The sequence below is a fragment of the Amblyomma americanum genome, chromosome 2 (assembly GCF_052857255.1).
Source record: "Amblyomma americanum isolate KBUSLIRL-KWMA chromosome 2, ASM5285725v1, whole genome shotgun sequence".
NCBI classification, from domain to species: Eukaryota; Metazoa; Arthropoda; class Arachnida; order Ixodida; family Ixodidae; genus Amblyomma; species Amblyomma americanum.
Window position 1 is genome coordinate 88,272,355 of NC_135498.1, and position 17,489 is coordinate 88,289,843.

At 49.6% G+C, this 17,489-nt stretch overlaps 2 protein-coding genes across 2 annotated transcripts in view; one reads left to right on the forward strand and one right to left on the reverse strand.

Annotated features, from left to right (window-relative positions):
* LOC144119863 (uncharacterized) overlaps window positions 1–3,423 on the forward strand; it is an 89,871-nt gene extending 86,448 nt beyond the window's left edge. Inside the window, exon 6 of the mRNA XM_077652384.1 lies at window positions 345–3,423. The gene's annotated coding sequence lies outside the window, so the exon portion shown is untranslated. The remainder of the gene's footprint in view (window positions 1–344) is intronic.
* Window positions 3,379–13,338, reverse strand: LOC144121580 (cytochrome P450 18a1-like). Its single transcript, XM_077654867.1, has 6 exons — window positions 12,862–13,338; window positions 11,160–11,281; window positions 9,871–10,291; window positions 8,164–8,434; window positions 7,264–7,436; window positions 3,379–5,400 (listed from the first exon to the last, which is right to left on the reverse strand). The coding sequence occupies exons 1-6, from the start codon at window positions 13,208–13,210 to the stop codon at window positions 5,186–5,188; spliced, it is 1,551 nt and encodes a 516-aa protein (XP_077510993.1). The 5' UTR covers window positions 13,211–13,338; the 3' UTR covers window positions 3,379–5,185.
* Window positions 13,339–17,489: the final 4,151 nt, after the last annotated feature.

Sequence of the window (17,489 nt, forward strand, 5' to 3'; positions counted from 1 at the left end):
ATGTGCTCTTTTGAGATTTCTGCAGCTTTGCATGCTGAAATTATTTTTTCCAATGTCATTTGCTCTCTCTAGAGTCGTTATTGCATAGCATCATCCCTGATCCCTAGAATGATACGGACATCTTTCCACGTTAGGTGGTTTGGGATGGTGCGCTTTGTACAGTAAAGTGGTTATGGTGCTGAATGGGAGGTTGTTGATGCAATGTCACCTGTGTGCAGGATTACTTCTCCTTCATCATCCTTATTGCCAGCGGTAGTTTTTACATCACGTTATTCCAGGGATCGAACTTGATCACGTACGTAGCTCAGAGCTGCATAACCATTGCCACACACGTTTGATTGCAGCTTCCAGCATTCCTTGCTGTGAATATCTGCGACACCTGTCTTGCAGATTTTGGAGCAAGGACTGAAACTGGACACTACAGATTGTACTACATCGTGGCCTAGCATACTAGAATGGTTAGCAAATTGTGAATTAAGTGAGGCCAAAGGACGCTTTTGATCATATTGCTGCACTTCAGTTGGTGAAGCTGAAGGCGTTCTTGCAAAACTGGTGACTAAAGTTCACCAAAGTTGTTGAGTGCATGCATACCAATGTTTCAGGAAACCTTTTGGCAGTTGGCAATGTGCGACTTGCCATACGTGCAACTTGCAGATTTGCAGTAACAGCTTCAAAACTGTCTTTCTAACTGTAGAGCATGTACCCTGCAACTCTGGTTGTGCCCCACAGATTTGAGAAATGTTCTAAAAAGTACTGCATAAAATAAAGTCATGTTGCTTTAGGCATGGGGCCAAAGTTTTTAAATACCACTATAACATCCTGCTGACATGACGTGTGATAGGTGGTTTCTCCATAGCTTGTACTTCTCGCAAAGTCAGATTGCTGCCATTTTGTCTCGACTTGGATCAAAGGTATTCTAATTCATTAGCTATTACTTCATGACCGATTTTATACATAGCAGGGTTGTTTCATTGCAAAACTGGTGTTTTCAATCTTTGTTGCACTTGCTTTTAATAACAGCATATTTGCATTGGGCACAATCTTTTCAATAGCAATGCGTGAATTGTATTAGGCAAACCTCTCGAGGGCACTTGTCTAGGAGAGTAAGCCTGAAATAGAGGATGTGGTGCGACAAGAACGCATTTATTAAAGGGGCTGAGAAACACCTTCCGAGGAGAGCACATCAACTCGCGCAATCACTACATTGTGTTTTCATGAAAACCTGAGCCAAATAGTATACTTCCACATGCAGCAGAGGGCCCACAATCACGCGCGAAAGTTGGCGAGTCCTTCGTGGCGACTTTTTCATGCTCGCACCCTCCTCCGTAGCTCGCATCTACGTATACATGTTGAGAGCTGGCTACTGGTTAGATTCTTTCAGGCATCAGCCGCGTAGCTCCGGCGGGTCAGGAAGCTCTCCTCTTCTGGAGGGGCCAGCAGATGAGCGCCAACCTTCCAGCGTGCAAAAAGTGACAAGAGGGAAAGGCACAGACGCTGAAATTAAAATTTTGACTAAAGATACCTCAGCTTCTACTAAGCGCATTAGAAAAAATTCTTGCTGGACAATATTTGTGAAGCGGCATGCTTTAACATCATAGGCATACTGCAACTTTATGAGAGCCCCTTTCAGAGCCCCTTTAAGGCATGAATGTGCCTTAGAGCACACTTCTTTCCTTGTTTCTTTTCCTTCTGTCAAGCGCAATGTCACAAAACATGCAAAGGATCTGCCGCGGTGGCTGAGTGGTTATGGCGCTCGGCCGCTGGCCAGAAAGACGCGGGTTCGATCCCGGCTGCGGTGGTCGAATTTCGATGGAGGCGAAATTCTAGAGGCCCGTGTGCTGTGTGATGTCAGTGCATGTTAAAGAACGCCAGGTGGTCGAAATTTCCGGAGCCCTTCACTATGGCGTCTCTCATAGCCCGAGTCGCTTTGGGACGTTAAACCCCCATAAACCAAACAAAACATGTGAAGACATTGAATTACGAGGCCTTCATTGTATGCATGAGCTGTGTGCAAGCTTTTGACTTTTAGACGGACCATCCTGTGGCCTGCATTGTTGCCAGTCCCATTTATCATTCAAACATGTGCACTTCTCTAAACAGTGTACTGTTTATTGGGGCTTGGTGAATGTTGAGGCAGAAGTGAATTGATTGTAGTGCCAGATTTTGGCCATGTCTTGCAAGCTTGCACAAGTACGGAACCGGAGCCTGTGAATGTTTGTTTGGTTTAGCGAAGCTATGTGATGTAGTGTTGGCACTGCACTAGTTTTGTAAAGTGTGGTAGTTGTGAAATGCTTGACAGAAATAATTCTACCTGCCTGTGTGTACACTTATGTAACATTGTTGTATTTAAGTGCCTTGTTTGTTTGTGAATTTTTATTCTCCCTTTTTGGCAGAATCATTCTAATGAAAGCAGTTCCATATATTTTTAATATGTTTACCTTTATTGTGATGTTAGTTGCCTTTTTGTTGTTTGGCTTGACTATACATTATATTTCAAATTGTTTTTGAAAAATATATTGTTTATGTGTGTATATGGATTTATTACCTTCTTATTACAGTATGCATTTATTAGTTGCAGCAGTTTTATTTTTTGCAAATTATTAAGTGCTTTATTAGGTACAAAAAAAGTGCTGCAGTGCTTCTGTCCTTACTGTTTTTCTGTTTGTATTTTCATTTGTGTGCCATTAGGAACTATGTATTACAAACCTTCACCTTTCTGTAGGTGGTTTAGAATTAATCACTTTCCTTAACATGCATATTATGCCTACGACCTTTATTATTTGTAGTAAACATATTTCTTGGTCATAGTGTGTTTCTTAAATTATAAAACCTTGCTCAGTAGCTGTTCTAGTTCAGTGTGAAAGCGATGCCCCAAAGATTTTCTGGAATTCAGTGTGGTGCAAAACATTGTGAGGATGTTAACTTTGTAGTTTGGTGTTGCATTACCTGTTAATGCATATAATGAGCAAGCGTTCCTCATAAATGCCTTAAGTGTACAATTTGCATTTTGTTACCAGGAAAAGGCACAGAGACACAGATTTGGCTGAAACAAACTTTTTTTTTATCATGCTTGTATTTTACAGATGCCAGGAAAAAACATGAAAACAAGATGGAGATGCTTTTTATGTACACTGGAAAATGGCACAATGTTTGCATAGATGTGGAATATCTACAAAAAAGACAATGAGCGAACAATGTAACAGTTTTAACCTGTGTAAACAACTATGTACACGAGATCCTTCAGTTTGTAGAAATGTTGTCTGTGAGATCCTCTTGGGACTTGCATATTGAGAGATCTGGTTTCCTCTTAGACGCTGTATCAAGCAAACTGCATGAATGTGACAGAGTAGCATAGAAAGCCTGTAGTTCGGATTTAAAGTTTTGAGAATATGTAAAAAAAAATAAAGAGCAGTATTGCTGAAAGCATGACTCATGAATATTTTTTGTTGTTGCTTGCCTGAGCTGTGTGCTGGTGTCAATGGGAGTATTAAGGGACGTGTGCGTTGAACAGTGATATGATTTTGAATTTAGAGTTACCATTAGTATGGCACTACCAAGCAGGCCTGTCTTGTTGAGACTGCATTTTTGCATTTGAAGTTTATGTGCAGGATAGTTTACATCTTAATCGCAGTTTGCTATAAATGTGTTCTTGCCTGTTCAGTGGTTCACTCATTAATGAGGTATCGCAGTGGCAGATTACTATTTCTCGCAATTGACTAGGTGACTTTTCGAAGGTATGGGGCTACAGATTAAACACAGTTCTGTAGGCAAACAAAAGTAATGTTGTGAACTTAACAAGGGAATTTGGACAAGCTCGTAATAAAAGTTGCTGGTGGGCAATCAGAGACCTGGGGTCTTGAGGTGTATCCTTTCTGACTTGTGCACAAAGATTGCATATTCCAAACATCATAAGTAAGCAACAAACCTATCTAAGTACAACCTAGATTTTCCTGTTGTGCATGGGGTACCCTGAATTTTCATTTGAGAGAGCACGCATTCAAGTTACTGTCTGATACAGCAAGCTGCAGTAGCATAAATGTGCTTTAAACGTGACGCTTCATGGCAGAACTATACAATATTCTTTCATGTTGGGCTGTGTATGGTGAACCGACTGGATCTCTCAATCTGTTGAGGTGTTTCTTGTGGGAGAGCATTATCATATCTAGGAATCTTGGTAATGACAATCTCCTTGATAAAGCAGGGCGAGTGTACTGTAGGTATCTTCATTGTTCGGGGTTGGCATATGTTGACCACCTTTCCTTTCGTTGCATACGTCAAGCATGTAGACTGGGTACAGAACACTAGACAAGGACTCTGACCCGCCGCGGTGGCTCAGTGGTTAGGGTGCTCGGCTACTGATCCGGAGTACCCGGGTTCGAACTCGACCGCGGGCGGCAGCGTTTCGATGGAGGTGAAACGCAAAGGCGCCCGTGTGCTGTGCGATGTGAGCGCATGTTAAAGGTCCCCAGATGGTCGAAATTATCCCGGAGCCCTCTACTACGGCACCTTTCTTCTTTTACTCCGTCCTTTATATAAACCCTTCCCCCACGGCGCGGTTCAGGTGTGGGCCGAGATGTGAGACAGATACTGCGCCATTTCCTTTCCCCAAAAACCAATTTTGAATGTTCCTCTGTCCCACCTTTTTGTTAGTGATGTTGCAGTGCTGTTCATGACAAGAAGGAAATAACTGTGCAAGCTTGATTTTGGCGACACGGGTTGCGTGTTAGCATTCGAACTGACGTCAGGATCATTGCTTCTCGCTATAGAAGATGGCGTATCAGCGGCTTTTCAAGCCTGACACTGGTTTGATAACAAATGCTGTGTCTTTTGGTTATAGAAGCAGAAGTTTTCGAAAGGAGATGGTGTCGCCTTGCATTCCTGAGGGAAACGGGCTGTACGGCGCAGCCGTGCGAGCTGTACGCGAGGACACTAAAATGCACAGCACTTAACGGCGTCATGCTGGCTGTGAACTGTGGGCGTCGTTAAATGGCTGGATGCGCGTAACGTTTGTGAGGAATACGTCGCTCGGGGTTGGCTGCGCATGACATAGATAGCGACAGTTACTGCGCGCGTATTGTCCGTAGCTCACAGTCACAGTCGATCACCGGTGGTCCCAGGAACAGCCATGGCCGCTGAGGCGAGCTCACGACGAGGAACTTTGGAGGCAGGTGTCGCTTGACTTATCTCAACCCAGGTCGCTGCATGACTGTTCCGCCGAGATGTTCCTAGGCGTGATCTTGACACGGAAGGGTCGGGGTGTGTGTGATATAGCAACCTGGCCGTCCATGGAAGGCGGCTCTTCACCCTCGGGCAGTTCGAGCGTGTATCGCTGCAGCAGGTTGCTGAGGAAGAGGAAGACTTCGGTCTGCGTCAGCTGGTTACCCAGGCACATGCGTCGACCTGCGCAGTAAAAATATGTTCAGGAGACTGTCACAAATGCAAAGTGCTGCCCGAACGGTATTGTACAGGCTGTTTCGCAAAGCCTTAGAGGGAAACTGCGAACGCGTAACCGCTGCATCCGACAGCCAGCGAGAATGGGCGGCACAAGGCGCATGCGCGGAAAGAGCCGCCGGCCATGCTTTACCGCCGATTCTCCCCGGCTGTCATGGCGGCAGCGCTTCTCGAAGCAAGCGCGGCGGTCACGCGCTCCGTGCCTCATCCACCTTGCTTCTACGAATAGGAGATTTGTGCATGCGGCAAGGATAGCGAGCAGACCTGACCCCCACCGCCCTCCTCGAGATATAGCCGCTTTTGCAAAAAGGACGCCTCTTTGCCATCAAGCTCTTGTAGGAAAAAAAAAATCCTGCGCTGGTCCTTGCGTGCGAGAATGCGCTCAGAAGACGAAGTCGCGGTAAGGTGACATCGAAGTTATTCGATCGCCTATGGAAATTGGTGTAACTAAAAGGCGAACTTATTGGCAGGTTGTTCAGTTTCCCACAGGTGCCCGTATAGGATGCGTAAGCTTATTTTCATTGTCCTGTCATCTTTTGTGCTTTCAGACTTCGGCATGCTCCTCTGCAAAGCCTTTGTTTATCTGTAAAGGTTCTGCCTTATCTTTTCTATGTCAGAAATGTGGACGGACAACACACGGTGATGCCGCCGGACACTACCGCCGCAACTTAGCTGCACACTGTTCAAGGTGCTCATCTAAGACGAAGAAAAAAAAAAGTGGTAGGATTTTAACGTAGCTAAACCGCGTAGACGTGAAAGCATGTGTTCAGGCCATTGGGCTCATTTTTTTGCTACGCTGGCTAGGCGCCATGTGTGGCGACGATGACTCGGGTTAAGCTCTGATCGAGGTTAATCTTATCTGCTCGCGCCGCAGATGGAAGTTGGTGAAGACGACGACGTGCAATGCACAGTGTAGAGAGAGTTGTAGTTTAACACGAGGCGTGATTGGCTGCGGCGATTGTATAGTGCCCTCATGCAGTGGCCACCGAATCTGATCTGTTCGCGCTGCCGGGGGTTCAAAATCCAGTGGCGACAATGTTTATTTTATTTCTGCACCTTCAGGTCAGGCACACCACAAGATTCTGGGTTGGGTTTCGCCCGATAATTATATTCAAGATGGCGGCCAATGGGCGGAGGGGAGCTCGATCCCGCATAAATACAGAAAATGTAAGAATAATTCGTACACCAGTTTGTTAGAAGACATGAAAAACCGGGTGATTAAAGCGCTGCTAATCTTCGTCACTGAATCCATGGAACGACTCTCTCTCTCTCTCCCCCCCCCCTCATTCCGCGATAAGAGTCGCGGAGATACTGAACGATGAACGAGTGATGCGTCTTGGCGGGTTTTTTTTAATTTCTTCCGGACATGGGACGTAATCGCGCGGGCGCTTGCTCTGTTCTTTAGGAAAATTCAAGATCTCAAAGAAAAGGGTGCTGGGCGCTTACTCGAACATGAGCGGATGCTCGGTATATTACGTAGTCGGTTCATTGTTGCACGAGGTTAAAACCGCGCTAAAATAAATGCGGACGAACGGATAAATTCATTACGACACTGGCAGGCATTCAGAGTGCGAACCCTTTTGAAAGTTGTTGGCTTCATCCTTCCAGGCAGCAGATAGAGGGATGAAGTTATAGCTGCTGCATTAGCCTGTGAACTGTGAAGGTGCATGACACTCGTAGATAGCTCGAGCGAACAACGGGGGGAGCAACCACGAAACTACTGTGTGAACTACCGTTCTGTGTAGGCTGGCCGGACGAATGCTTACACTGTGCCACAGTGAATGGTTTCAGCTGCAAGGAATTGTTACTCACCCACTGAGAAGGGCATGAAGTAATCTGGCTTGTGGACGCGTCCGTTGACTAGGAAGCGCTCTGGCCGAAATTCTTCCGGGTCCTCCCACAGGTCAGCATCCATGTGGATGGCCCACAGGTTGGAGATCACGTGCGTGTCCGCCGGGATGAGGTAGCCGGCCAACTCCACGTCGCTGCACACATTACACACTCGCCTTAAGCCTCGTCTTCGTCTTTGTACATCTGAACCTGACAGCTTTTTATTGTTATACGACAGGCTAGTGCTAGGCTGGCTTATTGTGCACATACGAAGTGAATGAATCCGTTCCTGTACAAGAGCTGTAGTAGAGGTCAGAACAGTACTAGCTTTGGCTGTTCGGTTACATCGAAGCTGCGCGAAACACAGGAATAAGTGGGTAGACGGCTCGAGCCAACGCTCGTTTTGTCTACTGGTTGATCCCTGTCTCGCCATGATCACGGTAGCATTTCGGGAAGTTAATCGCTCCGCCAGGTGTGTCATTCTCCTTTGTGCACGCCATCATGTGGGACCTCTTTCACAACCACGTCACAGGGGCAACGCGGTCCAAATTCCAGGCGCAGCAGTCGTCAGCGCCATCGACAAAAATGTTTTCGACCGTCTTGCTTAATGTTTTATGTGCGGCTTATAGTGGGAAATGGGGTCAACTAGATCGACTACAGCCACGTACGCTTCCGGTCACTGACAACGAACTTGACCTCTGGTGTCCCTTGTAACAAGTATACATCGTTTGGTAATTCTAACTGGCAAGGCTTGCTTTTTTTGCACTTCACTCTCGCTCTGTGGCCCCGCTCCCACTCCTCCTGCTCTCCTGTTCTCCTTTACCCCTTTTCTCAGAGTATGCATGTCGCTAAATATGCCCTACAAAATCTGTCTTGTCTCACCAGGTTGTGGCGTGGGTGTTTCCGAGCGCTATGACGTTTGCGCGTCGCAGCACCTCGAGGATGGTGGCCTGGGCGTAAGGCAGGGCGGGCAGGTCTGCCATGCTAGCGGGCCGGCCGTCTTCGTGCGCCAGGTGGGCGTCCATCTCTTCCTGGAGGCGCCTCTGGACGTGAGGGTGCCGCACCAGAAAGAGGACGGCCCACTCGAGCGTCGTGGTCACGGTCTCCAGTCCGGCGGTGAAGATGTCCATCAGGACTTGCACCAACTGCTCCTCTGCGGGCGGCCACACGGGAAAGGAAAGAGAATACTGCTGTGAGGGGCAGCTATCGACATCACCAGGAAGGCGACTTGTGTACAAACACTGGCGTGGTAGCTCGGCGCCGACATTAAGGAACAGCAGCCCTTGTTGAGAGCCTTTCGCAGGGACCGACGCAGAACGTGCGCATTTGAAAAATGGCTGCCACGTGTTTTGGAAACGAAGAAACAGCGCACAAACAGGACGAAAGAAAGTGAGCCGCGGCTGTTCAGCGGAGGACAACAACGTTGGCGTCAAAGCGCATTCCAGCGAAACAACCGCAGACGCGGAAAAAAAAAAACAGATAACCGAAGAACAAATAAAAGCGCAGACAAGGGTGGAGAAAACGAGCGGCTCATTTTTTAACTCCATATGCAGGAGGCCAGCGGTCATTAAAACCAAGGAAAGCGCGGCTGAATGTTTTTTTTAATTTAAAATTGTGCTGATAAATGGCATATTAGTGGTGCAATTGTTTAGCTGAAAGATAACCTATTAGAAAGCAGAATAAATGTCATTAATAAACCGCCGGTGGGACTCGAACCCACGACCTCCGTATGTTGCGTAATGAGCACTGTACGCGACATACGGAGGTCGAGGTTCACATCCCACCGGCGGCATATAGTTGACCTCTATTCTGCCTTCTAATATGTTATCTTTGAGCTGAAAAATTATTACACTAATAATTTTCCATTTATCAACAGCAAAATTTAAAAGAGAAAGAAAGCATTCCCCTTTGCTTTCCTTAGTTTTAAAGACTGCGCTGGCCTCCTTCAATTAGAAATGCTTTCGTTAATACTTTAAAGAAGTGGTAATCGCGCTTTAATTTAGAAGTCATAATTAAGAATTGATGCAAACATCAAGTTTCTTTCAACTAAAATCTTCACGTCTTGCTGTTCGCCTTTCAGTTTTGCCAGTTCGCGTTGCATTTGGCGCAAATAGGAGAAGAAATGAACTGCGGGAGGAAGCTGCTGTGTTTTGCTCTTTTCGTGGCCTCGTATGCGCGCTGCTTGTTCGAATCCAAATGATGCATCATCCCGCCTACATCAGCGCTCTTCTCCTGTAGGGTGGATTTAAGTAACTAGAACGGAATCAAGCCAGATGTGCTACGAAACAGAGAAGGTCGCCTCTCTGCACTAGTCGGCGATCAGGCTAGCCGGTGCCTCCTAAAAAGAAGAGGCCTCTGAACTGCTCGTATGATGTCACGCTCCTTGCCCGGTTGACCGTATATCACGGTGTACAATTAGAACAAAATGCCTTGGGGCTTTGCTTCTCGAGCTTTGTGTTCTAAGTGCATGTCGTGGTATGGTCAACCGGGCAAGGAGCATGACGTCATAGAAAGAGTTCAGAGGCCTTTTCTTTCATCTAGGGGGCACTGGGCAGGCTACGAAGACTCGCATGCCGCAGATATCCTCACCGAAGAACGTGTCCTCCCGCTGGATGCCCCTGGCCTTGTCCCTTCGCAGCTGGACGAGGTACGCGTCCACGATGTCGCGCACGGTGCCCTCGACGTAGGACGAGCGGTGCGCGTCGGCGATGCGCCGGAAGTAGTCGGCCGTCAGGCACCGGTTGCGCTTGATGCGCCGGTAGGCCCAGTTGGAGCCCGGGACGTAGCGCAGCGCCGGAATGAAGTTTACGGGCACGGCGAGGGTCAGGAGCCTCAAGCCCTCCTCGAAGAGCGCGACGAGCTGCTCGAACTTGGAGTCGCGCGTCGAGTACGTGACGCTCATGAGGAACGAGCCAAGGATGTTGCCGACGGCGCGCGCGAGCGACCGGCGCACGTGCAGCGAGCTGCCTTCGAACGGCCCCAGCGAGGATAGGAACTCGCCGATGTGCACCTGCGACCGCGACGTTGAAGGTTATACTCACGTGGAGGAGACGGCATGTTTACTTGCATGCATATCGAACAGCATGCAGAATGGTCAGTGCTTAAGAAAAATCACTTTGCACTGGTCCCCTGTAACGCGACACGGGATAATCTTTCAGCACAACATAGATCTGAGTTTTCCCTGACCATTCTTAGCCGGCCAGTGAAGTTCGCTGCAAATTTTGCTTTTGTGTGCAATGTTGTGCCAGTCCATGAACCGTACAGTTAGTTACTAACGGGAGTCTGCATTGGTTTTGAATAAAGAAACTACTAAACTGTGCGTGCGATTGCTCACAGACCTCTCGCTATAGGTTATCGTGAAGGCTGACACAACGGAGTTGTATGGTATGTGTGTTGTAGGCGGTGTCATGGTTATTACAGCGGACACTTTTTCTTCGGGGGTCAAACGAAATGCCTGCTACGGCTAACCCAGAGTGAACATTTGAACATATCTAGCCGCAATTGCTCCCGTCTCCCGACACGTCCTTCGTCGAGCTCAACCTCCTAGCCGCAGCATCACGGCGATTGCGGGCAAGTAAGGTAAGACCACTGTCACAAACGTGCTACCTGAGAGCTCTGGACATCACGCCATCGCAAGAGCCGTCCTTCGTCGAGCTCAACCTCCTAGCCGCAGCATCACGGCGATTGCGGGCAAGTAAGGTAAGACCGCTGTCACAAACGTGCTACCTGAGAGCTCTGGACATCACGCCATCGTAAAGCTTGGTTCGGACATGATATGCGTAAATATATGGTGGTTGCAAAATAAACAATCCTGTGCTCTTGTCGGGGCAAGGGTCCCGACGTCTAAAGATAGCAGCCCGCGGCAGTGGGAAGCGTACCTGCATCTTCTGCTCCAAGGCCACGCTGCCGGGCCTGCCGTGTCGGGGCACGAAGTCCCTGAACACACGGTGCAGGAAGGCGCGCTGCTCACGCCACAGTGCGCCCTCCGAGTTGATGATTCCTGCGAAACGGAGTGGAAAAGGAGCCATGAAGTTTTTGTATGGGTGTGGGGAGAAAATAGGCGTTGTAACTTGGCGCAGTATAGTTTTGCGACTGCGAAAAAAAAAAGCGGGAGAACACATCTGATTTCTCGAGAACCGTAAGGTCATTTGTAATGAAAAAGGACCGCCGTGGTTCGGTCCTGAAACTCAACCCACGCCTTCATCCTGGGAAACTGTTCTGACCAGCACCAGTCCGCAAGAGCCCAACCGCCATACCCCACATGAAGTGGGCCCTACAAGATCGCTCCACTCAGGAAGACACCAACATTTGTTGTTGTTGGCCTTACAAAAGATGGCACGTTCGCACACTGGGGGATCGGCCGAGAATCAGGAGATGGCTATTCATCTTTAATACTTATACTTACGTTAATACTTATATTCAATAACAGTTTTTGCCTCCTCCTACTCCTCCTTCGTGGTACTACCCGTGGAGGTAATTGACATGCTAGCAGACATGGCACAGTGGGGACAAACTTATCGACAGTCCGAAGCGCTGGAAGAGAGCCGAAGACAGTGAGGGAGGTAGGAGAATATATGTGTTTTCGTTGGGGGTTTCGTCAAGCGTGGACAAGAAAGGACATGCACTTAATTTCACGTCGGTTTACATCGTCGATATTTTCGTGAGAAAGGAAGGCGGTTAGGCCACACGAGTGCTAGTTCGAACGCATGCATCTCAGCACGAGAACCCAAACGTGCAAATATGGGGCAGCGTGATACAATGCAGGAACAGCAAAGTGAACCTCGTTATTGGCGGCTAAGCTTAGAGATGAAGGTGAACAAGGACGGCGACATACTGCGTACTCGTTGTGATTCATGTCTTCTCAACCGCTGCACTTAATTGCTCGAGTGGTTCGCAACAACCTAACTTCTGTGACAAATTATTTCATCATTGCGGAAGGTGGCTAAATGTGCACAGGAACCTCATTGCGGGCTGTCTTTCCTCACAAGAGCGCCTGTGTACGCCCATCCGTTGCCATCCTTTTACAGCTGACAGCTGTTCGCAGAAGTTTTCGGAGCATGGAACGTGAGCAAAGTATGCTGCCGCCAACTTAATGGTATGTGTGGCTTGCAGTTTCTTTGTTCGAACTACACAATGCGCTTCTCGATGTCAGGCCGCGCCGTCAGGCAACGAGAAGTTCGATTTTTCGTTGCTTGCGTGCGCCGAAAACACTCATGTTCGTGACGGTATTCAACATTTACTGCGGTCACTCCGTTCTCAGCCTGCAGTGCGAACTGGACGGGAAATCACGAGGCCCCACAAGCGTTCCTCGGTAATTAAAGTTACGTACCCTGTTCACGTTACCAAGACATCGCGATCTTGCGGTATGGTTTGGTTCATTCCAGTGGGTTAGCGGCTATCGGACTTGGTCACAGGGCGTCACGGGACCAAGTGCAGCATGCTCTGCTGCAATCAGCGGCCTCGGCCATGTCTCTCGACATCGGCAACAGCCACGCCCCCCGCGTCAGCTCTCGCTCGCCGCCTTCCGATCGGTATCGCGCGAGGGCCCCCAGGGGCGCGACGCCCAGTCCAAGTCCTCACCGTATCCCTGCAGGAGCTTGGTGAGTTCCGTGTCCGGCCTTCCGGAGAACGCGGCCTGGCTGAAGGCCTGCCGCACCAGCTTGGGGTCGCTGATGACGACGACCCGCTTGGAGCCCAGGAATATCTGGTAGATGGGCCCGTAGGTGCGGGCCAGCGCCTGCAGGGTGCGGTTGAAGTCCCTGCCCAAGAAAGGCAAGAAGCCTACTAAGGGCAGACCCCAGGGCCCCGGGGGCAGGGGCAGACCACCTCCGGCTAGGAACCGGCGGCTCAGCAGAAGCACGGCGACGAACACCGCCAGCCAGGTGGGCAACGCGGGGCCCTCGGGCCACGCAGAAAGCAGTTGGGACATGCTCTTCGCTGTGTACGTGCTACGGCTACAGGCCTGCTTGTGCGGTTGTGCTCGGGGCCGCTCTCTTCTGAAAACACGCGGCTGCTGCTGCTGGTCGGGCTTCCGAATGGGGAGGCGGGCCCCCTTTTATATGCGCGGGACCCCCTGTACGAGGGGAGGGCGAGGGGGAAGTCGATGCCCCCCTGCCCGCGCACCCCCCGCGGGGGTCGCCCTCCCATCGCACCGGTCTCCGTCGGCGGCCGCCCGAGTGCCCGCCTTGTTTCCGTTTCTGTGCCGCCGCCTTCCGCCGCTGCAACAAGTGCCACCGGCTTTGGCAGCCCGGCTGCACGGGGGGCGAGGGTGGTCGCCGGTCGTTCGTTGGCGGTGAGTGTGTGTCTGTGCATGCACGCGAATCTCTTGGCTCGCGCCGCTATCTGATTTCCTTCGGCGGTTCAATCGGCGCGCAGCCGTGGGAAGAGGAGAGTGGCGGGGGGTGACTCCTCCTGGTCGTCTTTGCTTTTCCTCGCATTTGCTTGTTTCCCGCTCTTTCCAGCGCGCCCAGAGTGAGCCAAGGAAACTTTGCGCGCACACGCCGATCACGAAACGGCATTGCGCCCCCAGATTTCTTCTTCCGAAGCGTGACGTCCGGTGTAGTTCTGGGTGATTAATGCACTTGCATGATCTAACTGTGACCACTGGCACAGTTCTCAAGCGGGAAGCGTGGCCTTGTGTGAGCTGCACTTGACCATGGCTCTCCTTCTCCAAAGATGGGCGGTAGCCCAGGGCAAGATCACGTTGGAAAACAGTTCAGAATGCTGAAAAATAATTTTGAAAGCGTAAGCGAATACTTCCAATGCCGTTTTTTAGTTACCAGATTTCACGCTATGGTCACCTTTCCTACCACGTATGTGCACACACGTCATACGCGTTCAACGGTATGCAGAGTCGCTTATTGCTTAGCTTAACATCTCTTTTGCGTCTGAAAACTTTGGGTTACATCGACGTAATTTCATGCTACTCACTGTCCCCTGAAAAGAAAGACTACGAATGCAATGGCATTTCTATTCCTCGATTCGATGGGCCTAAAAGATATCCCCTTATCGTTGAAGTACGAAGCGTTCATTGGCGCAGTGCGATGGACACAAAAGCAATCAGAAGGAGCAACCGAACACAAATCTTGAGAAGGGCATGTTCTGTCACGACGCAGCTAGTCAGCGCCTGTCTTCATGCGTCTTTCCTTTCGTCCCTGTCCAAAGTCGTGCTGTTCCTCTTTGAAGCAGCAATTGCCTGTGCCTTGCCCAGAGTAGTTTAACGCAAGTCTTGGGTAATTAAAGACACTCGTTTCCTTCAGTGTTTTGCTGAGCTCGTATTCAGAGTGCTTTATGAGGTCAAACTGTTGATACACAAGAGAATGTGAACGGTTTGGATTTCTCGTAGTCTGACGACCAAAGTGGCTATAGTCGGGTACAAGTCAAGGAAAAAGCGGCTTTTCCCTGTCAAAGCACCCCATTCAGCCAATGGCGTCAGCCGATTCTTATGAACCTGCTAGCGTGACAATGCAGAGACTGGCAGATAACAGATTGCCACGCTAACAGCATTGCCACGCTAGCAGGTTCATGAGAATCGGCCGACGCCATTGGGTGAATGGGGTGCTTTGACAGGGAAAAGCCGCTTTTTTCTTTACTGGCATCCAACTATAGGCATAGCTTCCTAAGAGGTAGCAACGATTTTTTTTTTTTTTTTGCTGTGAAAGGCCAGTCCGGTGAAGGGATTCGGAAGGGGCTTACCGTTGTCCTATAGTATCTCCTGTCAGCATCCAGTGGCACCGGGGCTCACCTCTATAATGCCCAAGAAGGGCACCCTTCCGCGATGGTTCGTTGAGCAGCTGCTGAGGTAGGGCGGCTGGTCTTCACTTTCGCTTGCTTTTTGGAGGACATAAAAAAAAAGAAGTGTCGACGAACGTTTGGCTGCGGGTGCGCTGGGCGGGTACCACTGTAAGGAAAATAGCTGGGATGGCAGTCCAGAGCCATTAGCATAAGCGCGGTCTAGCGCAGCTGAAAAAGTAACGTCTTGGCGTTGAAGCATGCCACTCTTATTACGTACGCCCTCCGCTTTTTCTTCGCCCCGTTTTCGTTTCAACTTTTTTTTCGTCCTTACAAGCGTAGCGTTTCGTACTTTGTAGGGCGCGCCGCTGGTTCACCAGAGGAGTCGCTGTTGCTGCACCGGTCGATGCGTGAGCCTGGTCGCGTACTTCCCTGGAAAAGTACCGTGCGGCCAGTGGAAAGTAAGGCTGGCCCCGGGGTGGTGGGCGCAGCAACCTTGGAGCGGCGGACGCACTTTCGTTCTCGATCCTGGTCGCCTAAAGAGCTGCGGCTCGCTGCATCCATCTCCTCCCCGCTTTTACTTTGTGTTGTCTTCTTTACCCCGTTGCCGCCTCCGGCGCTTCCTTCCGTGCGTAGCCGGGGTGATTCCTTATTGGGTGCTGCAGCGGCAGATCCCATCTTTGGTCTTCCCACCGAGCGTACGCAGTGCTCTCATGGGGTGTCGTTTGGATTACAGATCAATGGGTCGGAGGCATCCACAACACTGTTCAACGAGAAGCCACCGGTCATCTGGAAGTGTTGCCCTGCCGTGTTCCTACACATGCCAGACGATGCATAGAGCATTGGGATTTGCCTTTAAATAGAAGATTGATTTCTTTTGTAGACGCCTGTCGAAGACGGACCCAGCGTTGAAATAATGAAATGTAAGTAGGCCGCAGATGAACATTTTCTTATTACTCATGAAGGTGCGTGCTCTGCGTCAAGCAGTTGGGACATGACACTAAGGAGTCTTTTTCTGGACTTCACGGGTAATTGGGTTTTGGTGTGCGCTTGTAATCATAGTGTCCCGCTTCATGCCTAAAAAGATTATCTCAGTGCTTTGTTGGGTGGGCCTTTATGGATATGGGATACGTTATAAAACATATGCAAAAAGTGAACAAATACCCGGAAAATCTGGAATTAAAGGGCAGGCGAGATAATGATTGCATCATACTCATGGTGTGCACTGAGCTTAATAATGGAAGAACGTAAGATGTAACCGAATGTAAGAAGCACTGATTGAACTCCAACGAAGGAGCTTTAGACGCCGTCATGTTGAGTGGATATTTTACAGCGTTAGCTGTTAATGGCTTGTTGTGCGGATATCATGTCATCTGCACTCAATGGCATCGTCATGTGACGGTAATCAATGATATCATTAGAGGTCATGTGAACCATGGTCACTAATTGGTCATGTAACTTTAATTGTTAGTGGGTCGTAGACCAATAAGCCCCTTAAACATACATGGACACCATGGCTCGCTTGCAGAACAATGACTTCTTGGCAGCTGACGCTGAGTCACGTCACATTATGGGCATACCCCTTCGTTATTTTTTTTTATTAATGTCACAGGGCATGTTAACCTTCACAGCCATTATTTTGCGCAACGTTCTTGGGCCGTAGCCCTAACACAGCTACTAGTTTCGCCATCTTCGTCCTGAGTATGGCGGCGCTCTCCTTGCTTGAAATAGTGAAACGTGTATCATCGGCTGCAGGGTCACAGTGGACAGGCGTCTGCAACAGTTAGAAACGCTTTGGCTTATCGCTTGCCATCCGTGACATCAAATAACGTCGACTCTCGACCGACCGTTCTGCACGTACGCAATTTCGATTTCTTTTCCGCGCTCCTGTTGGGAAGCAAATTGTGGTGATAAAGAAAAAGCCTTTGGCAGACTTGAATGCCGATTTCCGTACTGGGACTAGCAACTGACATCGCTTCATGTGTGCACACAGCGGCCATGAAGATGTGAGAGGAGGTCGGACCGAGGCCGCGTGTTGCTCGACAGCTTTAGCGCAGCCAGACAGCCATACGGCAAATGCGGTAACGCGTTGTCGTTGCTACCGTTGCCTGGCTTGCCTAGCCACATTTACCGTACGGTAGCAGTTGCCGTAGTTACCGTGTTCAGTGTACTGTGGGGCTGAAACTCTACTGCATTTAGCATACCGTGTAGTGTGTTACGCGACTGTAGTACCATGAGCCCGCCCACCACTAATGTGCACGCGCTGATTGGTCTCGACGCGTCAGGCCTGCGCGCAGCTGCCGAGTACCTGGCGCCATCTTGCGTCCTCAAGGTCATCTGCGCATGCGCACTAACGGCGCACGGGCTTCCGGTACTCCGGTAACGGTAGCACGATATGCTGAAGTTGTCTACTGCCTACCGTTATCTCGTTTACTTTCGGGCGGTAGGCGGCTGCAGAACTCTTTCTCGTTATATGC